Source organism: Bufo gargarizans, chromosome 8 (assembly GCF_014858855.1).
Source record: "Bufo gargarizans isolate SCDJY-AF-19 chromosome 8, ASM1485885v1, whole genome shotgun sequence".
Classification (NCBI taxonomy): domain Eukaryota; kingdom Metazoa; phylum Chordata; class Amphibia; order Anura; family Bufonidae; genus Bufo; species Bufo gargarizans.
Window position 1 is genome coordinate 35,402,523 of NC_058087.1, and position 26,170 is coordinate 35,428,692.

A 26,170-nucleotide genomic window follows, 5' to 3' on the forward strand; every position below is an offset into this window, starting at 1 on the left:
GCTAATCGGTGAAGGTTCTGGGTGTCTGACTCCTATCGATCTGATATTGATGACCTATCCTGAGGATAGGCCATCAAAGTCTATGCACTGAAAACCAAATCAGCTTGGCAGCCTAACCATGCCATTTCCCCACTCACGTTTCAAAACTGAAGTGGTGTAAAACTGCAAATTTAGCCAAAAATGTTTGTGCATGTTAACCCAAAAAGTTGCAAAGTTTTTTTGTGTGACTTTTTGAAACAATTGGAGTGCAGGGCTTGAAAAATGCTCTCTTTAGTGTTTTTCATCCCGGAAAATCTTCCACGCCGTGTTTGTGGCTTTCAAATAAACCTCAAACTTCAGTGCAGCATAAGGCCTCATTCACACATACGTGGATTTTCACGGACCACGGTCTGTGATAACCTCTCCTGCCGTCCTGCTGAGTGCACGCCATCATTGATTGCTTCGTGCCGCTGTACAGTAATACACTTGTATGATCTATACCGTGGTCTGTGAAAATCCACGTATGTGTGAATGAGGCCTAAATGAGATCAGACAACACCTTCCGAATCTTAAGCAGCGGTCTCTTAACATAACCCACTTCAAGCAGCTGCTTGGATGCTTGCTATTAAACCTTGTACTATACTGCTATATATAACTGCAGCAGAAAACGGTATCCATTTCTGTTTGTGTATTAGTCTGGTTCTTTCCTCCCATTAGTCATGTTATTCATTTAGTGGATGATCGCTTGACCCTTGCGTTTGAACTGCAGTATTTGTGGACGCAGATGTCATGTTTTATTACATGATGTTTAAGGGGTTTTCCGGAGGATAGGTCATTAATATTTAATTGGTTGTGGTCAGACTCCCAGCACCCCAGCCGATCAGCTGTTCAAAGAATCTGCTGCGCTCCGGTGAGTGATGCGGCCTCCAAACCAAGCACAGCGCCATACATTGTATAGTGTCTGTGTTTGGTATTGCAACCCAAGCCCATTCACTTGAATGAAATTGAACTGCAAATAGGTCCTAGGACCAATTAATGTGACGTCACGTTTTTATGAAAAAGTCGCATGTTCTATTAAAAAGTCTCATAAGATAAGCATGGTCCTCACTGGAGTGAAATTGCGACTTTTTTGACACTTTTTAAATAGTCCCAATAGTGAATCTGTCTAGAGATTAATTTACATAAGAAAACACGCCCACTTTCAGAAAACTGGCAAGCATAGTGCAGAGCAGAAAAAAGTCGCAAATTTGTGCGCAGTTTTAGCGTTTGGGACTTTTTCACTCCATTATTCTGACCTGAGCTAATGATAAATCTGGCCCATTATGTTCTAGTTCAGGGGTCAGCAACCTTCAGCACTCTGCTGTTAAACTACAACTCTCAGCATGCACACTTGCTTGGCTGCTCTTGTAACTCACATAGAAGTGAATGGTACTATGGGAGTTGTAGTTTCAGTACAGCTGACCCCAGCTCTAGCTTGTCAGGCTACCCGCCAGCAGCAGCAACAACTCACTTGGGAGACATGTGAAGTCCAGGAGCTATGAGGTATAGTGGTTATTGCTGTGATTTATTTTTGCTATACCGCCACTACATCTACAACCATGCACTGCTGAATAGCATCAGTTGCAGCAGGAGGCAGTTGTAAAAAAACATCCCTTGTGGCAAGTGACAGGACATATTGGGCAGACTAGATGGGCCAAATGGTTCTTATCTGCCGACACATTCTATGTTTCTATGTTTCTATATCATCCTATCCTAAAAGTAGCCTCACATAATTGTTGCAGCCAGTCACCGGCCACAGTGGTCACGTGAATGTTGACAGTATGTGATTTCTGCAGGCCCAGGAGGAATCAGAGCTGCAAGGAACAAAGCGGAGGAGCGAGAGAGGTGACAAATTTGAATGAGGGTTTTTCCATACAGTCGCCTTCTCTCCGGTGTAGGCGGCTGTATGATAATGCTCCGGTGTTACAGGTGAACAGGTTCCCACATGAAGGAAAGTCGTCCTCTTTAATACCTGTATTTGTGTACTTTACTGTCCGTACTGTTTATCCACAGTGGTAAACGCTAATAACGCACTTGTCCTTCTACCATCTGCACCTCGGCTGTTAATTTCCGGAGACAAACTCAGCTTTTCAAGGATAAACATTTACTCAGCTATTTTGTAGTCTTATATGAATCAAGAAATGTGGACTGAACTATAAAACATGAATAATGTTGTAAGCTTCGTCCTTTTATCTTGTTTAAAGTGACGCTCCAAGCAAATGATGAAAATGTAGCCTTTGACAATAGAGAAAGGACCTACCAGACCCCTGGTGTCTCACCTACATAGCCTCCACTAATCAGAGATCCCCAAATCTTGCAGTCTGTCTTCTAAAAGACATCAAATAGGTGTCTTTGGTTTGGCGGATATCCCTAGTCACGTTTTAAGGTTTTTCTTTTTATGGGTCGGACACTGACTTGCAGTGTAGCCACCTACAGGTGGCACTAGAGAGACTGTTTGACTGGTTTCTTCCTTCTGGATGAGACCTAATTTGCATACTTTTCCCATGGGGCATTGCCCGTAAGACTCCATACACCAGCTGGATCTTAATGAAAAGCAGTAATCCCACCATATAGCTCCTAAGCAGCAGATTTCATGACCTTCATGAATGGTTCCTAGGGGATTCTGACAAACACTGTCTCAGGCATAATTTGCTAAGGAAAAGGCCTCTTAGCAGATCACGTGTATCAAAATCCGGCCGGATTCCTGGTGAGATACCATCCAGATTGTCATCAGTCCTGCTTCATGACTCATCCGGGTTTATACGCCTTTTACTTCCTTCCTGCATTTTAAATGCACTATCACAGAATAACCCCACTAAACGCCCATGTGAATTACCCTATTCATTAACATTAGCAGCAGATTCCGGGACACAAAATATGCGCCATATACGGATTGCAAAGACCCTCGTGCGAAAAGGGCCAAATGCATTGATCCCCCAATGACTTTTCCCATCATAGCAATTTGCTATAAAGTATGATGGAACAACTATCTCCATTTTTTAAGCATATCCAATTAATTTTCCAACTGAGATCTTCAGATAATGAGCAGGAACGCTCATCTGCTAATTCCCCTTGCAGGTCTATCTCCTGCTCTACATAGCAAACAATTCTACTAAAAAGTACAATCGTTCTCCCAAATTCAATTTTGTCCTATTAGATAGTCCAGGAGAAGAGCAGGAACTTCTAGAAAAGTAGTATGGGCCACCAAAAGCGTTGGATAAGTTGTGGAAGGTCAGCTGAAATTTGGCTGGATGAAGAAAGTTCTGTCCTAGCTTTATGTAATAACCCTAGACAGTATGGGCCAGATTTATCATTACTCTGACAGCTCACTCCACTTTCACATATGGCTAAAGTCAGTTTTAGCCAAGTCAGATTTATGAACGGCCCTTTAAGACTGTAATAAATGTGGTTTGACGGTAGCAGTTTATCCGTCAGTAAGCAGCTTTACAAAAGTCGCACATCTTTACGAAAAAGTCGCACGTCTTTACGAAAAAGTCGCATGTTCTATTAAAAAGTCTCATAAGATAAGCATGGTCCTCACTGGAGTGAAATTGCGCAATTTTTTGCGACTTTTTGCGACTTTTTAAATAGTCTCAATAGTAAATCTGTCTAGAGATTAATTTACATAAGAAAACACGCCCACTTTCAGAAAACTGGCGGGCATAGTGCAGAGCAGAAAAAAGTCGCTAATTTTTGCGCAGTTTTAGTGATTGCGCAAAAATTTGCGACTTTTTCACTCCATTATTCTGACTTGAGCTAATGATAAATCTGGCCCTATGTATGCACAAATATAGGAGACTGCCCTGAAAGTGAAAATCCTACTAAGGTTCTAAATGTGACACATGACTTTGTAACCCCTGATGTCAATCTCTAGAAATAGAAGACACGAGGCACAAATCTCTGCTCTCTCTAAATACAAAACCACACTTATCTATCAATGCCTGTGAACCACTGTGATGACCTGTCATGTAGTACATGTGAGAATAATGGACATGGAGAACTAGTGATGAAGTATGGGATCTATCAGCACATACATAACAGTAAGTGGCGAAAATAAAACCCTCCACGATGAGCACATGTTGTGCTGCTGGTGATTTTAAGGGTTCATTTCAATGGCATATATACCTGCTGTACAGGCGACTCAACGAACCACTGTCGGTGTGTTCTGATGTAAAATGACCATCAGATAATACTTGCCAAAATTTTTCAAGTCACTAATTGTTTATCAATGATTTGAAAACTGATCCCTGTAAATATCATAAAAAAAAAAAAAGTTGCTGATGACATCATAGAGCAAGACTTGATGACAGATCATAATGATCCGATTTGCCTGGTTTAGTAATGTGCACTAAATTTAATAACATAAAAATATATAAATAAAAGCTCTAGTGTAGATTAATATGCACCATTTTGAACCTGTAACCAAGTGGATGTGGATCTGCTGTGTCTACTAGGGATGAGCGAATCAACTTCGTTTTAATACTATACAGAGCAGGAGTAAAAAAAAACAAAAAAACTTGACACCGAACTCACATTCAGTTCCAAGTGGTACGTTGGAACCTAACCTGAGTTCTGTATCAAGGTTTTTTACAGTAAAAATTCATTTCCGAAGTTATTACACGAAGTCTCGCGAGACTTTGGGAAGTAATAACTTCGGCTTATCGGAGCCAATAAAACAAAGTTTTATCTGAATCGACTTCGGATGAAGCATCCGAAGTCGATTTGCTCATCCCTAGTGTCTACTGAAAAGATTTGGCTTGGGGCTAGTACTAAGAGTGTTATCTAAGTAGCCCCCCAGGTCTTCACCTTTTAACTCCTATACAGGGATCTGAACTCTGCTGCAGGGGAACCACCAGGCTGCTACTTCTTGGGGTAGTCGCTGTCACAGGGGTCAAGAGGCACCGCCGCAAAACACCAAGGGATCAGGCAAAGCCATACTATGGGATAAAATGAGGTCAAGGCAGGCAGAGTTCATTCAATCCTATAAAAAGGCCAAGGGTACAAGCTGCCGGAGACCACAAGCAGGAGGATGGGCGAGTGTTCTGGCAACCAGGCCCGTGGGGAACAGAAAGATATCGGTATAACAGCACCAAAATTGTGCCACAATTTTGACGTCACAAACTAAGCCAACCAATAGGTGGTATTTTATCGAGTTAGACAGAATGTCTAGCCATGCATCAGATTTATCAGCCAGCCTGAGCCTCTGTGATAAATCTGGTGCAGGTCTAGACAGCCTGTCTACGTTTATACCACCTATAGTGGGGATCCACAACCAGGGGCCACATGCAGACCGTGATATCATTCTGTGCGGTAACATGTTTGTCTGTGTCTGGTGGCTGTTCACATGTATTTTCATGTATTCTTCCATTCGATGGGAGTCCTGGAAATGTAGCCAGATATTTATGGTATACATGTACATTATGCCATAAATATTTCACTCTGTAAATAAGTTATATTTTCACCCCTTGGGATTGGTTCCGTCTGAAAATGTGGCCCCCAACCAGAAAAGGTTGTGCACTTCTGATCTATAGGATTTGTAAATCTGTCCCAGTGTGTTTCAGGGAGCTGCAGTCACAAGCTGAAAGCCAACAGCGAAGTGCCAAGAATTGCTCAAGCCGTCTAAGCTCTGTCGATTGCATACTAGACAGTTGCTTCCTAGCTCAAGATACTGAAAGTTTATCCTAGCAATTTATTTTCCGAACTCTTTCGACATAAAGAAGAACAACAATCTGCCACCTGTCACACAGGCATATTCTCTTATTCCTTTCCTGATTTGTCTTCTAGTGACTAATACTTAACCTTTGGGAATCCCTTAGGTTGTTCTGGAATTTCAGTATATAATAAATGTCTCAAGAGACCTGGCGCAGAGTTAAAACCTGTGTTTCTTAAGCTCTAGGTTGGGATATAGCAGTTTGAGCTTGTATGGAGGCCAGAGAACCGCGGTGAAGCAGGACTATCCTCATGAGAAGACCGAGAGATGCCTTCCTGGCTTAGTCTCAGGTTCAGCTATCATTAGCACAGGTGTATCTGGAGAAATGACTGTTTGGCCTAACTGTGCTTATTATCATTGGATTTTCTTAGGGCGTTTCATGCCGACATGTGTTTAACTGTATAAGCACACCATTTTATGTTTAAGATAATTCACTTTAAATCCACGTACAACTACCGGGGGTTAAAATTGAATAAATTTAGTATTGCTGAAAAACATGTACAAAAATGTCTGTACTCAGAGAAGAAGTAAGTCATGTAGTTAGTGCTTCAGAACATCACTGAACTATTTCTTATATATACAATCCAATGAAACATCTGTTCAGTCTCCGGGCTGCATTAGAGCAGTGAATGGATCTAAGGGTATAACCATGGAAAAGTCTACATGTATCACCTAATGACTGCACAGCAATATATTGTATATTCTATGGTGTTTCCAACATAAGCACTGCACAGGGGCCATACGTGGTACACAATGCTTTACTGTGTGACCTGCTGCAAGAAAAGGTCAAAATGCACAGCATAAAAGGTCTGTATTGTCTTTTAGGGCTAGCAAAGGGACAGAGGGTTTTGATGTTGTAGCCCCAGTAGCATTTGGCTAGGTCCAGAGAGCTCCAAAAAATAATCATTGGCAAAGGCAAAACATTCAACAATTCTCCGCCAGTTGTACATGGCCGTTGCTCTAAGCCACACATCTTTGAACACGTTGAGATCATATTGCTAGTACCAGTGCAAAACGTGACACCTCTTGCTGCTGCTTCCCAGCAATCCTTGACTAGTACCACTTATATTCCATGGAACCCTGGTAGGAAATCAATGGGCTAGGCATGGTAGCATCTGTGGCATGCCGCCCTGCTGGCACCTTTTTTTCTGCACCATGCAATGTTGAAACAATACTGTGTGATAGCTTGTTGCTTCCACTTGTCTTGCCAATGATACCATAGGGGATAGGCAACCTACGGCACTTCCAACTGTTGTGAAACTACAATTCCCAGCATGCTCCATTTATTTCTATAAGAGTTTTCATAAGGGCAGAGCAAGTATGCATGCTGGGAGTTGTAGTTTCACAACAGCTGGAGTGCCGCAGGTTGCCCACCCCTACAGCATAGTGCATTGCAGCAGGGCTACAATATCCCATTATTTCAGGTAGTGCTGCCCTGGGACACTCACACATCCTGTGATCTCAGTATGAATAAGAGCGCCAGAGATAGCCAAGGCTTACTTATGATGTCACCTACAAGTTTGCCAGATTTTAGGAAAGTTCATGTACTCTACACACATGTGCAGCCTTGCAAACCACAGCTTTTCACCTACAGTTGACATGTGGCACTATTTCTTCCATCAAATGTGTTGGCATCTGCGGAGTCTATAGCTTCATTTGTACTCTTGTCATACTGTCTAGCTCACGACTTCTCCAACTTTTTCTACTCAGGGCTCACCAGCCAATCCATAGTGTTGCCCACTTACTTGCATTCATACTAAGCAGCCAGCATGGGGCTTCTGGGCAGCTTCACTGCTCCACAGCTCGGCACACACTGGACAAGCAGCCTAATGTAATGTGCACCTCATTTGGATCCACCCAGGATCCCTGTACTAGTGGCTCAGTATGAGTCCTAAAGGGGTTGTCCCATAAAGAATGCAAAACATTAAAATCAGACATAATATAGTCCATGACAATACCTTTCTAACAAAGCTAGAACCAGCCCTGTACCACACATAAATCCAGAGATCTCCACATTCATTGCTCTGCTAGATTTACATAAAGCTGACAGCTCAAGGATGGTGTCTATTCTGCTGCAGCTCAGGGGTGTGTCTCAGCTCTGCCTATCACAGCTGAGGAGCCAGTTAAAGGATGAAACTGAGCATGTGCGGCCTTCTCAATGAGCAGGTCAAATAAACAATTAAAAAACAAACAGCAGGTGGTGATATACAGATACATTTTATAGAATTTTTAATTACATGGAATTACAAAAGTATTCAGTTCCTGCTGCTGGTTTGGAAACTGTAGAATATTTTTCATGGGACAACCCCTTTAGATGATTTCTACCTCTTCTTATGAACTTCAATTAGGAGTTAATAGAACTTCATAAGAAGTGATTTGAGAGGGGTTTTCACAATCATATTGATCCCAGATGCCTAATATATGTGGTTACTATACGGTGTGGTTTACTAGTACAGTGACTGAGTCACACCACACAAAAGTTTTAGATTTTAGAAAAACTGACTTTTCTAAAATTAGATTAGTGGTATACGAGTCCCTATCAGATTGGAAAAGTTTCAGTGGAGTCCAGGAGAAATGGGACTACTTAAAAGTGGCACTAATGAAGGCAACAGAAAATTGCATTAGGCTTGTCAGTAAAAGCAAAAAGGAAGAGACCACTGTGGTACTAAGCAGAAGTGGCCAAAATCATTAAAAACAAAAAGATAGCATTTACTAATTATATATATATAAAAAAAAACAGAAAACGAGGATGACAGGCAGATTTATAAGATTACGCAGAGAGAGGCCAAACAAGTTATAAGAGCTTCTAAAGCACAGGCAGAAGAGAAATTAGCTCAGTTAGTAAAAAAAGGCGATAAGGCATTCTTCAGATACATAAATGAAAAAAGGAAACTAAAGCAAGGAATTACCAAATTAAAAACAAAAGAAGGAAGGGTTATGGAAGAAGATAAAGAACTAGCTAACTGCCTCAATGAATACTTCTGTTCAGTTTTTACAAAGGAAAATGAAGGAAAAGGACCTCAGTTAGGAAAGAAGACTAATGAATCTTTTGATGCATGTGTCTTTACAGAGGAAGAGGTTCAGCTGTCAGCTGTCTAAAATTAATACAAATAAGTCACAGGGGCCTGATGGGATAAACCCAAAGCTATTAAAAGAGCTCAGCAGCGAACTAGCAAAACCATTAACAGATTTATTTAACCAATCACTGGCAACAGAAGTTGTCCCAGAAGATTGGAAATTGGCAAATGTTGTGCCCATTCACAAGAAAGGTAGTTGGGAGGAATCGGGCAACTATAGGCCAGTAAGCCTGACATCAATAGTGGGGAAATTAATGGAAACCATACTTAAGGAGAGGATTGTGGAACATCTAAAATCCCATGGATTGAAAGATGAAAAACAGCATGGGTTTACTTCAGGGAGATCATGTCAAACTAATCTTATTGATTTTTTTGATTGGGTGACTAAAATAATAGATGGCGGAGGTGCAGTAGACATCGCTTATCTGGACTTTAGTAAGGCTTTTGATACTGTCCCACATAGAAGGCTTATCAATAAATTGCAGTCTTTGTGCGTGGACTCCCATATTGTTGAATGGATTAGGCAGTGGCTGAGGGACAGGCAACAGAGGGTTGTAGTCAATGGAGTATATTCAGACCATGGTCTTGTTACCAGTGGGGTACCTCAGGGATCTGTTCTGGGACCCATATTGTTTAATATCTTTATCAGCGAAATTGCAGAAGGCCTAGATGGTAAGGTGTGTCTTTTTGCTGATGACACAAAGATTTTTAACAGGGTTGATATTCCTGGAGGGATACACCAAATGGAAAAGGATTTAAGAAAACTAGAGGAATGGTCAAAAATCTGTCAGCTAAAATGTAATGTTGATAAGTGCAAGATAATGAACCTGGGGCGTAAAAACCCAAGAGCAGAATATAAAATCAGTGATACAGTCCTAACCTCAGTATCTGAGGAAAGGGATTTAGGGGTCATTATTTCAGAAGACTTAAAGAGGACCTTTCACTAGAATAAAAAAATCTAAACTAACTATACAGACATGGAGAGCGGCGCCCAGGGATCTCCCTGCACTTACTGTTATACCTGGGCGCTGCTCGTTTCTCCCAGTATAGCGTCCGGTATCTTCATAGTTAGGCTCCACCCAGTGGAACCTGTCGGCGTCTCCTTCTCCCATGCTGTAGAGCTGGCCAATCGCAGCGCTCAGCTCATAGCCTGAGAGGCTTTTTTTTCTCTCAGGCTATGAGCTGAGCGCTGTGATTGGCCAGCGCTACAGCATGGGAGAATGAAACGCCGGCAGGTTCAACTGGGTGAGCCTAACATATGAAGATACCAGAGGCTATACCGGGAGAACGGAGCGGCGCTGTCACGGACGGTGTACAGGAAACAAGACAAAGCAACATGCATATATGACTGAGTGGATCCAAAGCTAAGGAACCAAAGGGAGACCCCTGCACAAGACCTGAGACTTTCCCTGGCTGCTCAGCCTATGCAAAGATCAGAAAGGTGGAAGGTTGCATATCCACGTACCTCGACTATATAACCCCTGAACACCCTACAATAGTGAGGGGACACGACCACCGGCTCCCTACACCAGACACGGAGGGAGTCAGGGTCACCTGGGATCCAGCAAACAGAAAATAACAGATAAATGTTCAGCACTTAACTTTGTAGCAGACTGGAAAACAAGATCAGCATGCACACACACTCCAGGAAGAAGTATAAGCCGCCCAGTAATGCACCATGGGGAGGAATTTAAAGGGAAGCAATCAGTCCAACTCCATGACAGCTGAGAGAGGCTAACGAGATGAGGAACTGAACAGCACAACAAAGAGAACTCAAGGAGGAGGTTCTGAAAGGCCTCTGTCAGAGCTTCTCAGCTGTCTGGTTGTGACAGTACCCCTCCCTCTACGAGTGGACTCCGGGCACTCAGAGCCCACCTTCTCAGGATGGGACCTATGGAAAGCCCTGATGAGACGAGAGGCCTTAATGTCCGTCACTGGGACCCACATCCTCTCCTCAGGACCATAACCCTCCCAATGAACAAGGTACTGAAGAGAACCGCGGACAAGACGAGAATCCACAATCCTAGAGACCTGAAATTCAAGATTCCCATCAACCATAATCGGAGGAGGAGGCAAAGGCGAGGGTACAATGGGTTGAACATAAGGTTTCAATAAGGACTTATGAAAAACATTATGGATCTTCCAAGTCTGAGGAAGATCAAGACGGTAGGCAACAGGATTGATGACAGACAGGATTTTGTAAGGCCCAATAAACCTAGGACCCAACTTCCAGGAGGGAACCTTCAATTTGATATTCTTGGTAGACAACCACACCAGATCACCAACATTCAGGTCTGGACCAAGCACACGTCTCTTATCTGCCACACGCTTATATCTCTCACTCATGCTCTTTAGATTATCCTGAATCTTTTGCCAAATAGATGACAAAGACGAGGAGAAACTGTCCTCATCAGGTAAACCAGAAGACCCCTCTCCCGAGAAAGTCCCAAACTGCGGATGAAACCCATATGCACCAAAAAATGGTGACTTATCAGAGGACTCCTGACGACGGTTATTTAAAGCAAACTCAGCAAGGGACAAAAAAGAACACCAATCCTCTTGATTCTCCGCCACAAAACAGTGCAGATATGTCTCCAGATTCTGATTGACGCGCTCTGTCTGGCCATTCGACTGCGGGTGGAAAGCAGAAGAGAATGACAACCGAACCCCCAAGCGAGAACAGAAAGCCTTCCAGAATCTGGAAACAAACTGCGTGCCCCTATCAGAGACTATGTCTGAAGGAATACCGTGCAATTTGACAATGTGATCAATAAATGCCTGCGCCAGCGTCTTAGCATTGGGCAAACCAGGAAAAGGGATGAAATGCACCATTTTGCTAAAACGGTCCACCACCAGAATCACAGTCTTCCCCGAGGAACGAGGCAGGTCCGTTATAAAGTCCATGGACAGATGTGTCTAAGGACGGGAAGGAATGGGTAAGGGAAGGAGAGGACCTGATGGCCGTGAATGAGGGACTTTAGCACGAGCGCAAGTCTCGCAGGCTGCCACAAAACACTCAACCGACTTACGAAGCGCAGGCCACCAGAATCTCCGAGCGATGAGATCCAGTGTCGCTCTTGCCCCCGGGTGCCCAGCAAGGACCGTATCGTGGTGTTCCTTAAAAATCTTGTGTCTTAAAGCGAGAGGCACAAACAACCTCCCAGGAGGACAAAGATCAGGAGCCTCTGACTGGCCTGCCTGCACCTCTGCCTCCAATTCAGAAAAAAGAGCAGAGACCACCACACCTTCAGCCAAAATGTGACCCGGGTCTTCAAAATTCCCGCCTCCCGGAAAACAACGTGACAGGGCATCTGCCTTCACATTCTTAACTCCAAAGACCATCTGGCCTGTTCAGACGCTTGGCTGACTCCAAGTAGGCCAGATTTTTATGGTCAGTAAATACGGTAATAGGGTGTCTGGCTCCCTCTAGCCAATGGCGCCATTCCTCAAAAGCCAACTTGATGGCCAACAATTCCCTATCTCCCACATCGTAATTTCTCTCTGCGGAGGAGAGTTTTTTCGAGAAAAAGGCACACGGTCGCCATTTGGCAGGAGAGGAACCCTGAGACAAGACCCCCCCCACACCCACCTCAGAAGCATCAACCTCAACTATGAAGGATAAAGAAATATCAGGTTGCACCAAGATGGGAGCGGAAGCAAAACTCTCCTTGATATTAGAAAAAGCCTTACGCGCCTCTACTGACCAAGAAGAAAAATCTACCCCCTTTCTGGTCATATCAGTGAGTGGTTTAACAATAGAGGAATAATTCAAAATAAACTTCCTGCAATAATTGGCAAAACCCAAAAACCGCATCAGCGCCTTCTGATTCTCAGGAAGCTCCCACTCAAGCACAGCGCGGACCTTCTCGGGGTCCATGCGAAAACCAGAAGCGGAGAGAAGAAACCCCAGAAATTGAATTTCTGGAACCGCAAACACACATTTTTCCAATTTCGCATATAATTTATTCTCCCGCAGGATGAGCAAGACCTGACGTAAATGTTCCTTATGAGTTTTGAAATCAGGAGAAAAAATCAAAATGTCATCCAAATACACTAATACAAATTTTCATCAAATGATAAAAAATGCTGTTCACGAAATGCTGAAAAACGGCTGGGGCATTCATCAAACCAAAAGGCATAACCAAATTCTCAAAATGGCCCTCAGGGGTATTGAAGGCCGTCTTCCATTCGTCTCCTTCTCTGACCCTGACCAGGTTGTATGCCCCTCTTAGATCTAATTTGGAAAAGACTTTAGCCCCAACAACCTGGTTAAACAGGTCCGGGATCAGAGGAAGCGGATAAGGGTCACGAATAGTGATACTGTTCAGCTCCCTGAAATCCAGACAAGGTCTTAAAGAACCATCTTTTTTCTTAACAAAGAAAAAACCAGCGGCAACAGGTGACTTCGAGGGTCGTATGTGTCCTTTTCTCAGACTCTCAGAGATATAAGCACGCATAGCGATCCTCTCAGGTTGGGAAAGATTGTATAAACGAGATTTAGGCAGTTTGGCGCCTGGGATGAGATTAATAGGGCAATCGTACTCCCTGTGCGGGGGCAAATCCTGAACTCCACTCTCAGAGAAGACATCCGAAAATTCAGAGAGAAAAGATGGTACAGTCTTAGTAGCAACCTCAGAAACAGATGTCGTGAGGCAATTCTCTCTGCAAAAGTCACTCCAACCATTTATTTGCCTCGCTTGCCAATCAATGGTGGGGTTATGTTTAGTGAACCAGGGTAGCCCCAACACTAGAGGAGTAGGCAAACCGCTAAGGACGAAAAATGACACATCCTCAACATGACCATCACTCACAATTAAACGGATATTGTGAACTATGCCCTTTAATGATTTCTGAGAAAGTGGAGCGGAATCAATAGCAAAAACAGGAATATCCTTTCCCAAAGTGCGCACCTGGAAACCATGAGTTATCGCAAATTGATTATCAATGAGATTGACCGCTACTCCACTATCCACAAAAATCTCACAAAAAATGTTCTTGCTCTCTAGCGCCACCCTAGCCGGCAGGACAAAACAGGAACTACAAGCAAACGGAAAACCTTCAATTTCCGCCTCAACCCTGCCAATAGTAACAGACGGAACATTTTTAAAAGATTTTTTCCTGTTTGTTTCTTTATTACTCCCAGAAAACTGCCTGAATCTCCTAGAGGGACAAATATTTGTCAAATGATTTATACCTCCACAACAAAAACAAACCCTCCCATGCGAGCTGAATCTTCTATTGTCAGAAGCAATCAACCCCAGCTGCATGGGCTCCTGCTCAGAAGGGGCTGACAGCGACTGAGACCCCTGCGCACAGAATGGGACCGCTGCACAGTCCTGGGACCGAGTATGACAGGAAGGAGAGATCTCTCCTCTCTCTCTAAGACGCCTGTCAATACGAACGGCCTGAGACATAGCAGAGTCCAAAGAAATAGGCCTTTCATGAAAGGCAAATGCATCTTTCAATCCCTCTGAAAGACCATGGCAAAATTGACTTCGGAGTGCAGCATCATTCCAACCAGTATCAGCTGCCCATCTCCGAAATTCTGAGCAGTATATTTCTGCGGATTGTTTACCCTGGCATAAGAGACGTAGTCTAGACTCCGCCAGAGCAATACGATCCGGATCATCATATATCTGACCCAGGGCTAAAAAGAATTCATCCACTGAACGGAGAGGCCGTGCCCCCTCCGGCAGCGAAAAGGCCCAGGACTGAGCGTTACCCCTGAGCAGCAATATAATGATCCCCACCCTCCGTTCCTCATCACCAGAGGAATGGGGAAGAAGGCAAAAATGGAGTTTGCAAGCCTCTCTAAAACGCACAAAATTCTCACTACCCCCGGAAAACGTATCCGGGAGCGAGATCTTAGGCTCAGAACAAACTCCATGAACGCCAGCTGAACCGGTCACTTGAAGCTGAGAAAAAGTCCTGCGGAGATCAGCTACCTCCAATGAAAGACCCTGAAGGCGTTCAGCCAAAAGTGAAACCGGATCCATGCTTGAGACGGTTATGGCGGCTTATAATGTCACGGACGGTGTACAGGAAACAAGACAAAGCAACATGCATATATGACTGAGTGGATCCAAAGCTAAGGAACCAAAGGGAGACCCCTGCACAAGACCTGAGACTTTCCCTGGCTGCTCAGCCTATGCAAAGATCCGAAAGGTGGAAGGTTGCATATCCACGTACCTCGACTATATAACCCCTGAACACCCTACAATAGTGAGGGGACACGACCACCGGCTCCCTACACCAGACACGGAGGGAGTCAGGGTCACCTGGGATCCAGCAAACAGAAAATAACAGATAAATGTTCAGCACTTAACTTTGTAGCAGACTGGAAAACAAGATCAGCATGCACACACACTCCAGGAAGAAGTATAAGCCGCCCAGTAATGCACCATGGGGAGGAATTTAAAGGGAAGCAATCAGTCCAACTTGTAGGAGAGTCCCCGGAATAATAATGGACGGACGATACGTGCCACCAGAGGTCCTGGCCTCGGTGGAGTAAGAACCGGATCATTGCGGTTACAGCGGCGAATGCTGCTGGCGCAGCGTGTCCGGGCCGATCCTTACTGTTCCCCACGGCCAGCCCAGGTTTTTGGTGGAGCTGGGCCTTTAAAGAACCCAGCCTGCTGATGATGGGGGTGGGGTGTGTCTTGCTGTGCTGGAGGTTTCCACAGACAGAGTGAGTGCTGGTGAAGGAGAGTCTGGGCGCAGCACACATTGAAGGATAGCCCTGGGACCTGTGGTGCTACGAGCCGAAGGGGCTCTGGCCTGAGGGAGACAAAGGCAGATAGCCTAGAAGCCTGCAGAACTGCTGTGGTCTGTCCAAAACAAGGTGACTCAAACCTGCTGTTTATTTTCTATGGAAGGACTTTTGTTATATGCACTATGTGGATATGCACCTGTGTGGTCTGCACATTGCCTGTTATGCAGTTGGTGTGAATAAAGTCACAGTGTATCAAAGACTGTCTATGATTGCCTCAATACTGCCGCCGCTACCGTAGCCTACCACGAGCACATCCCCACAATTGGTGGCTTGGAGCGGGTATTCCTGCAGTGAGGCAGGCCTGAGGCAAGAGTTGTGTTGGACTGCATGTCATATATCAGGCCTGCAAGTTTTATGGTTCCTGACAAGATGGAGGAGGCCATTAAGCACCTGATTCAGAGTAATGTACAGCAGCAACAGGCATTGCAGGCTCAGAGGGAAAGTAATGAGCTACAGCAAAAAAGACATGAGGAGGCTATGTGTGCACAGCAGCAAACAAACACTCTCCTAATGCAGCAGCTGGTAGCCATGCAAGAGTCGGTGCGAACATCCCTGCAAGGAGTTTCAACTGCGACAACCCCGACTGTGTCTACCGCCAGGGACAAAGTCCGATCCGCCCTGAGGAAAATGGGTCCGGGAGATGATATAGAGGCATTCCTGATGGTATTCGAAAGAACCGCGGAGCAAGAGAGGCTGCCGTTGGAGCAGTGGGCCGAGGTGGTGGCGCCTTTTCTGGTGGGGGACGCACAAAAGGCCTATTTTGACCTCAGCTGCGATGAGGCCAAGGACTATGAGAGGCTAAAAGCTGAGGTGTTGGCCAGGTTGGGGGTAAACACCTATGTGCGAGCGCACAGAGTGTGTCAGTGGGTGTTTGCCGAGTCCCGACCCGCCCGGTCACAAGCCTATGACTTATTTCACCTAGTAAAAAAATGGCTTCAGCCTGAAATATTGAGCCCTTCTCAGATGGTTGAAAGGGTCGTGGTCGACAGGTTCGTGCGTACCCTCCCGAGAGCCATACAGCGCTGGGTGGGACAAGGCGATCCAGGCAACCTGGAACAACTGGTTAGCCTGGTGGAGAGGTATATGGCCACTCAGGATTTGGTGCGGGACTCAGCGGTACTACCGAAGTCACGTCAGCCCCCGTTGCCGACCCGGGATCCTGAAAAAGGGATCCCACCACATAAGGAGGGGAGTGGATCTCCAGTCCATGGGAGGAATACCCTGGGGAGGAGGGAGGCTGCGAGGATCAGATGTTGGCATTGTCAGGACTGGGGACATGTGGCATCCAACTGCCCTAGGGCATCCGAACCCATGGACTGCGGGTTCGCTCGCCGGTCCTCTTTTTATGCCCAACCGGTGTATATAGCTGACCCCCTGCTGGCGGCGGACAACCCTCCGGTGTGTGATGTCGTTGTTAATGGACACTCCGTGCAGGCCCTGCTGGACTCTGGGAGCCTGGTAACTCTGGTCCATGAGTCGCTGGTAACTGAAAAACTCCCAGAAAGGCGAACCCTTACCATTGTCTGTATACATGGGGATCGCAGGGAGTATCCCACCACTAAGGTTACCCTGGCAGTGTGTGGAAAGGAGGTACCACATGTCGTCGGGGTGGGGAGACGGCTCCCTTATGCCGCAATATTGGGGAGGGACTTTCCCCTGTTCTGGACTTTGTGGAGGAACGGGTTGCCTACCTATGGGGAAGGAAAATGTCCAGGTCCCGAGCCCGAGGACCCCGAGGCAGGGACCCCAGCTGTAGGGGTCACCGTAGAGGAGGTAGAGTGTAACCCTGACCGGTTTCCCCTAGAAGTATTGGCGGGTGAGACAGTAGAAAGTTCGTCCATCCTGGATCTGGAGGTACCCCGAGAAACCTTCGGGACCGCACAGCTCCAGGATTCGACGTTATTGCGGGCTAGAGAAGGTGTGTCGGTGGTTAATGGTGTTGCCCAGCGTCCCGGCGCCGATACCGTATTTCCTCACCTGGCCTATAACCAGGACCTGTTATATAGGGTAGACAAGGTGAGGCAGGAGGTGGTGGAACAACTGGTGGTGCCCCAGCCTTACCGGCGAATGGTCTTGGATTTAGCGCATGCGCATGTGTTGGGTGGTCATCTGGGGGTTAAGAAAACGCTGGAGCGAATTCTACAACGGTTCTATTGGCCTGGGATATATGAGGAAGTCCGGAGGTTCTGTCAGTCCTGTCCAGTGTGTCAGCTGACTAGCCCCCAACCTCACTATCGCAGTCCACTGGTACCTATGCCCATTATAGAGGTGCCCTTCGAAAGGATCGCCATGGATCTGATAGGCCCCATTATTAAGTCAGCCCGAGGTCACCAACACATCCTGGTAATGTTAGACTATGCCACTCGCTATCCGGAGGCGGTCCCATTGCGCCATACGTCGGCCAAGGTAATAGCTAAAGAGCTCATGAGTATGTTTGCCCGGGTGGGGATACCAAAGGAGATTCTGACGGACCAGGGGACACCCTTTATGTCCAAAATAACAAAGGAATTGTGTAAGCTATTAAATATTAAACACCTGCACACGTCCGTCTACCATCCCCAAACCGATGGGTTAGTAGAACGGTTTAATAAGACCCTGAAGTCCATGCTAAAAAGAGTCGTGGCTAAGGACGGGAGGGATTGGGACTTACTGTTGCCCTATGTTTTGTTTGCGGTACGGGAGGTGCCCCAGGCGTCCACGGGGTTCTCGCCCTTTGAGTTGTTATATGGGCGACATCCCCGTGGGCTACTGGATATCGCTAAGGAAGCATGGGAGCAACAGCCTACGCCTCATAAAAGTGTGATAGAGCACATAGGAAAAATGCAGGACCGAATAGGGGTCGTGTTGCCGATCGTCCGTGAGCACATGGAAGCGGCACAACTAGCCCAGAGTCGGGTATATAACCGAACCGCCCGGGTAAGGACATTTCACCCGGGGGACCGAGTTCTTGTACTCGTGCCCACGGTCGAGAGTAAATTCTTGGCCCGGTGGCAAGGACCCTATAAAGTTAAGGAGAAGGTGGGCCCAGTTGATTACAGGATATACCAGCCAGGGAGGCGGAAGCCCGAACAGGTATATCATGTGAATCTACTAAAACCTTGGAGAGACAGAGAGAATTTGTTTGCAGACAGCCCGCCCTCTGTCGGGACGTCAGGGAGTGACCCGGGGTCACCAGGTGTTCCGGAGAACGCCGCTGGGGTGACGATAGGGGACGGACTGTCGACCAAACAAGCACAAGAGGTGAAAGAATTTGTTAGTCGGAATAGGGACGTATTCTCTGACCTTCCTGGACGTACCACCTTGATCGAGCATGACATTGTCACCGAGCCCCGGGTGAAAGTCCGCCTAAGACCATACCGAGTACCGGAGGCTCGGCGACAGGCCATTTCGCAGGAGGTAAGATCGATGCTACGTCTAGGGGTCATAGAAGAGTCAAAGAGCGAGTGGGCTAGCCCGATTGTCCTTATTCCCAAACCGGATGGTTCATTACGGTTCTGTAATGATTTTAGGAAATTGAATGAGGTATCAAAATTTGACGCCTATCCCATGCCTCAGGTAGACGAGTTGATAGAGCGGCTGGGAAAAGCCCGGTATTTTTCGATCCTAGATCTCACGAAGGGCTACTGGCAGGTACCTCTGACGGAGGCGGCAAAGGAGAAGACGGCCTTTGTCACCCCGGAGGGGCTTTTTCAGTATAGGGTGTTGCCTTTTGGGTTGCATGGCGCCCCGGCTACGTTCCAGCGTCTGATGGATGTCGTCCTCAAGCCCCATCACCAGTATACCTCCGCGTATCTGGATGATATAGTCGTGTTTAGCCCAGACTGGGAGGGTCATTTGTCAAAACTTCAGGCAGTGATAGATTCTCTAAGGAAGGCGGGGTTAACTGCCAACCCAAAAAAATGCTCGGTGGGACTAGAGGAAGCTCGCTATTTGGGGTATGTGATTGGACGCGGAGTCATTAGGCCCCAAGTGAATAAAGTTGAAGCAATCCGGAATTGGCCTAGGCCTCGTACATCCAAGCAAGTACGGTCATTTTTGGGCCTGATTGGGTACTACATGAGGTTCATTCCCCATTTTGCCACCTTGGCAGCCCCGTTAACCGGCCTCTTGAAGGGTATAAAGTCGGTGATGGTTCGCTGGGGGGAGAAGGAGGAGGAGGCGTTCTCCCGTTTGAAGTCGGCCCTATGTGAGTCCCCAGTTCTGGTGACGCCCGACTTCAAGCGGGAGTTTGTAGTTCAAACAGATGCCTCGGGAGTAGGACTAGGGGCTGTGCTTTCCCAAGAGCTCAACGGGGAAGAGCACCCCGTGGTTTTTCTAAGCCGCAAGCTTACCCCAGCAGAAACCCGGTATAGCATTGTGGAGAGAGAGTGCCTCGCCATCAAGTGGGCACTCGAGTCTCTCAGATATTACCTTCTGGGGAGAAGGTTCCGTCTGGTGACCGACCACTCCCCTCTCCAGTGGATGAGTCGGGCTAAGGAGGGGAGCGCTCGGGTTACCAGGTGGTTCTTGTCCCTCCAGAACTTTAAGTTCACTGTTGAGCACAGGGCCGGCCGCTTACAGGGGAACGCAGATGCCCTGTCCCGGGTACACTGCTGTGCGTGTGTTCACCCCCTCAGGCTTGAACGGTATGTTCAAGCCCTCAGGGGTGAACAAAGGGGGGGGATATGTAGGAGAGTCCCCGGAATAATAATGAACGGACGATACGTGCCACAAGAGGTCCTGGCCTCGGTGGAGTAAGAACCGGATCATTGCGGTTACAGCAGCGAATGCTGCTGGCGCAGCGTGTCCGGGCCGGTTCTTACTGTTTCCCACGGCCAGCCCAGGTTTTTGGTGGAGCTGGGCCTTTAAAGAACCCAGCCTGCTGATGATGGGGGTGGGGTGTGTCTTGCTGTGCTGGAGGTTTCCACAGACAGAGTGAGTGCTGGTGAAGGAGAGTCTGGGCGCAGCACACATTGAAGGATAGCCTTGGGACCTGTGGTGCTACGAGCCGAAGGGGCTCTGGCCTGAGGGAGACAAAGGCAGATAGCCTAGAAGCCTGCAGAACTGCTGTGGTCTGTCCAAAACAAGGTGACTCAAACCTGCTGTTTATTTTCTATGGAAGGACTTTTGTTATATGCACTATGTGGATATGCACCTGTGTGGTCTGCACATTGCCTGTTATGCCGTTGGTGTGAATAAAGTCACAGTGTATCACAAAGACTGTCTATGATTGCCTCAATACTGCCGCCGCTACCGTAGCCTACCACGAGCACATCCCCACAAACTCCATGACAGCTGAGAGAGGCTAACGAGATGAGGAACTGAACAGCACAACAAAGAGAACTCAAGGAGGAGGTTCTGAAAGGCCTCTGTCAGAGCTTCTCAGCTGTCTGGTTGTGACAGGCGCCCAGGTATAACAGTAAGTGCAGGGAGATGCCTGGGTGCCGCTCTCCATGTCTGTATAGTTAGTTTAGATTTTTTATTCTAGTGAAAGGTCCTCTTTAAAGGTAGGCAGACAATGTCATAGAGCAGCAGGAAATGCTAGCAGAATGCTTGGGTGTATAGGGAGAGGCATTACCAGTAGACAGAGGGGGGGTGCTCATGCCGCTCTACAGATCACTAGCGAGACCTCATTTGGAGTATTGTGCGCAGTACTGGAGACCATATCTCCACAAGGATATTGATACTTTGGAGATAGTTCAGAGAAGAGCTACTAAACTGGTACATGGATTGCAGGATAAAACTTACCAGGAAAGATTAAAGGACCTTAACATGTATAGCTTGGAAGAAAGACGAGACAGAGGGGATATGATAGAAACTTTTAAATACATAAAAGAGGAGAGAATATTTAAAAGAAGGAAAACTGCTACAAGAGGACATCGTTTTAAATTAGAGGGGCAAAGGTTTAAAAGTAATATCAGGAAGTATTACTTTACTGAGAGAGTAGTGGATGCATGGAATAGCCTTCATGCAGAAGTGGTAGCTGCAAATACAGTGAAGGAGTTTAAGCATGCATGGGATAGGCATAAGGCCATCCTTCATATAAGATAGGGCCAAGGGCTATTCATAGTATTCAGTATATTGGGCAGACTAGATGGGCCAAATGGTTCTTATCTGCCGACACATTCTATGTTTCTATATACATTATCGGTATTAGTTTATTAGTTTGCATGTAGTGTCTTGAGAGTGCTGTTATGTTCTGTGTTTTTCGCTGTTCATATATATACACACACGTTTCGAACAAGCATTCTATGGACAAACCACCAAGACTGGCTTTACACATGTGGGTCTATACAGCCAAAGTCAACCTTTTGAAAGCCGGACAATTTTACACCAAAGAATCGGATGCACGCATAATGCATTCTAAAGGCAGTATGAAGTGAATGGAATAATTCCTGTTAACTTCCAAAACAAGATTCTTACCTCTTTCTCTATCTTCAGAAGTTTCTTCACCGCCACCTCTTTGTCTTGCGATAGCCATTTCGCTCTGTAAACACTCCCGAAGCTTCCACCGCCACAGCTTTCATAGAACTGCAAGTCATTGAATTTAATTTGTACAAACGAAGCAGTTAAGGACGACATCTCATAATGACGAAGTGTGGCTCTCAAATACGACCTGCAAGAAAAGGGCAAGTGTTGGTGACACAGCCAGTACACAGTCATATATAGCAACAAATAAAATATTAAATGGGTTGGTCACGATCAAATCTTTTTTTAAATTCCACCCCCCTCCCTCCTCTGCCAGACCTGTCATGTGCTCCCCGCTGTTCGGTTCTATCTGGGCTGCTTTCACTGCACTTCGGTCTCCACAAATAACCGAATGGGGTCACATACGCCGCTGCTGAGGCCAGTCATTGGCTCCAGCAGCTCACGTGACACTGTCCATGCTGGAAGTTTACATGTATGGAGCAAAGTTGTGGGATGGAACCAGGAGGTTGGAAGCAGGTAACTGTGCTTCACGTTACAGGTCCGGCGGGGAGGGGATTAAAAAAACGATTTGATTGTAGATTGACCCTTTAAATAAACATAAAAGATGAATACATATGAAGGTAAATACAACAAAGGTAAATAGAGCATAAAGTGTAGACAATAACTACTTCCCCCTATAGTTTGCAACCATACAATAGATGGAAATCTCAACGAAGATAGTGAATTTTTCTCGTAGCTTACAATAAATATATTCTTGCTGTCATAAAAATCAAGCCTCTACATACTACTTTCCTGTACAGTCAGAGGTGGGCTTCTGCTTACACACAGCAGCCAATCTGAAAAGGACGAGCTAAGGTATACGGCCTGGAAGAGGAGCAAAGCAGCAGCCAGAGCCTGTGATGAGGAGTGTGATTTCAGACTACCTTAGAGTCCCTGCAGCCACTATGCTTATAGTCACTTTTCATATAGTACTAATACAACACTATATCAAATCATCTGTTAGAGATGATTTGGGAGCCTGATCCAGCATAAATAATGCTAGCTGTCGGCTGGACAAAAACCGCTGAAAGCCGGTTCATTTATGCTGGAGAGCAGCCAGATCCGAATATAGTTAATAGGGATCTATTTACTAATTAGGTGACCTCTTAAGGCAGTTGGTCACATTGTATTTTATTTAGGGGTATCAGAGTACAGGGGGCTGAATACAAATGCACACCACACTTTCCAAATTTTTATTTATTAACGTGAAAAAATGTAGAAAAGTTCAAGGGGTATGAATACTTTCTTAAGGCACTGTAGGTGATCCACCAAGGGACCAAGAACAGGCACATGTGGTGCACAGGACGGTGATGTACATTTTTCCACATTATCCACAAGATAGCGGTTAAACGTTTGATTGGTGGGGAGAGTCAACTGCTGGGGTCCCCGCCAATCACAAAAATGGATGCTGTTTGAATGATGCAGCGGACATGCATGCTCCCACCCGTTTCCACTCAGAGTTAGGCCTCTTTCACACGGGCGTCGCGGGTAAGGGCCGCATAGGATGCGGGTGTGCTCAGGGAAAATCGTTGCGTGCAATGCGTTTTGCACACGCGTGATAAAAAACTGAATGTTTGGTACCCAGACTAGAAACTCTTCACTTAAGTTCGGGTTTGGGTCCTTCTATCTTCATTCAGCAGGACCTGCGCTGACGTCACTGTGCTCACCACGTGGTGAGCGCGATGACGTCAGCAAAGGTCCTTTTGCAGGTCCTTCAAGAAGAACAAAGAAGAGGATCCCGGCTGTGCAATCAAGTGGATGGGGTAAGTAATGTTTTTTTATTTTTTAACCCTCAATTAACATTTGACTTTGCATTCTGTATTAAAGAATGCTATTATTTTCCATTATAACCATGTTATAATGGAAAATAATAAAGTAAATGGGGTCGCTCATCCCTCGTCTCCTTAGCAACCATCTGTGAAAATCGCATCCGCACTTGATTGCGGATGCTATGCGATTTTCTAGCATCCCCATTCACTTTTATGGAGCCTGCGTTGCGTAACCCAGAATATAGAACATGCTGTGATTTTATTTTTCATGCAACGCACAAGTGATGCGTGAAAAACATTGCTCACGTACACAGCCCAATTGAAATGAATGGGTCAGGATTCAGTGCGGGTGCAATGCGTTTACCTCACGCATTGCACCCGCACCGAATACTTGCCCGTGCGAAAGGGGCCTTAGCAGAGTGCTTGTAGATTACAGCTGAGTTCTAGGGGTCCCAGCACAGGGACACTTGTAACTAGTAGCGATTGACCAAAGTGGACAACCCCCTTTATGTTCTACCTTACTTGGCAAAAATAAAATCTAGCATCTTTCTCCTTCTGAATTAGTACCTTGCACAGTGCATAAAACAATGTCCGGTGGTTACATGGAAACAGCTAACAAGCTGCTTTTGATGGATCTGTTATTCTTGTAATACAATATGTCTCAAATCAGTACACTGAGTTCACAATGGTGTCCTACATTTAAGGGGCTGTCTTATAAATCTAATGAGAACAACTGCATGTGATGGTTACTGAACTCTCTATGGAAACCTTAGAACCCCCTCTTATGAGCCAATACCGAGAGATGCTGCAGCAGACCTAGTGCATCCTTTCATGATTGGCCACTGCAGGCTAAATGTATACCCAGATGTGGCTACCCCCGAGACCAGATCGGGCTTCCATACAAACTGAGTTGTCTTCATAAGACTATCTATTTTTGCAAAGAAACAACCAATGTAAGTATAAATCATGATAAAAAAAAAAACTGGCACATACAAGTGGCAACATTTTTTTAAAGAAAAATAACCTTGGTAAACCCTTTTAATGTTTAAAGATTTTAAGGGTCCAGCACTTGACATGAAATCGTAATCCTTTATTTGTAATCCGTTAACATGTATTATATGACCGTCCACAGTCACATGTATCTGTACACGCTGCATTTCAAGCTTAGTAGTTCTTGATCACAGCTGTTCATCCCGCTATGGGCCAGCAGCTTCCATGCACTGACAGATGAGGACGGGCATAAACTGGACTAGTATGTGAGTGGGGAGCACTTACAGTCATCTGTTTAATCTATGTTCATCAGGGTAACTGGATTTTCATAGTAAGATATGCATTCAATCTGATAATCAAAAGAGTTTTCCAGGATTAATTTTTTTTTTTACTGATGACCTATCTTCCAGATAGGTCATTAGCAGAGGTTTCAATAATGCCTGTACAAGCGTCATAGACGCTTGTTCAGGCCATTTTACTCCCTGGAAAAGGGTGTACCAAAACGCCTTAGGACACTTTCACACTGGCGTTTTGGCTTTCCGTTTGTGAGATCCGTTCAGGGATCTCACAAGCGGTCCAAAATGGATCAGTTTTTCCTTAATGAATTCTGAATGGAAAAGGATCCGCTCAGAATGCATCAGTTCAGTCTCCATTCCGCTTTGGAGGCGGACACCAAAACGCTACCTGCAGCGTTTTGCTGTCCGCTTGACAAGACTGAGCCAAACGGATCTGCCTGGAACCGTCTGGCTCAGTTTCTGCAGTTTTCTATGACACAATCTGGCACAATAGAAAACGGATCCGTCCTCCATTGACTATCAATGGTGTTCAAAACGGATCCGTCTTGGCTATGTTAAAGATAATACAAACTGATCCGTTCTGAACGGATGCAGACGGTTGTATTATCTGAACGGATCTGTCTGTGCAGATCCATGACGGATCTGGACCAAACACGAGCGTGAAAGTAGCCTTAGACTTTTCCCCGCCATTCACTAGTGCAGTAAGCGCTGTGAACGGCAAGGGCAGCGCAGAAATGCTGCTGCTGCTGCCTCAAACAACCATTAACAAAGCTCCTTACAGTAAGGAGCTTTGTTATTGGTCAGTTTGAGCGGGCTGCCGGAGCTTATGGCACACCGCTCTGAAGTGAGGAAGGCGCACGATCGTCACTGGCGGGGTAAGTGGCCTTACTGTGTAGGGAAATTTTGTGGGGATCCCAGATCTAAGCGCCTTGTTTTTCTCTATAATGATGAGTCTGAAGAGCCTTGCAGAGCACTGTCTCTCATCCCTGCTGAGCGCGGTACTGAAAACTGCCTCAATAGACTACGGCACTCAGCAGTGAGGAAAAGAGACTGAGCGCTTCAGACAGCGAGGGTCTCAGCGCTGGACACGC

At 45.9% G+C, this 26,170-nt stretch overlaps 1 protein-coding gene across 3 annotated transcripts in view; it reads right to left on the reverse strand.

Annotated features, from left to right (window-relative positions):
- Positions 1-26,170, reverse strand: part of MAP3K20 (mitogen-activated protein kinase kinase kinase 20) — a 215,695-nt gene that overhangs the window by 154,981 nt on the left and 34,544 nt on the right. For all 3 annotated transcript variants that reach the window (XM_044303724.1, XM_044303723.1, XM_044303725.1), the window contains exon 2: positions 21,980-22,172. In XM_044303724.1, coding sequence (XP_044159659.1) covers positions 21,980-22,138 — 159 coding nt within the window. In that variant the 5' untranslated portion in view covers positions 22,139-22,172. The remainder of the gene's footprint in view (positions 1-21,979; positions 22,173-26,170) is intronic.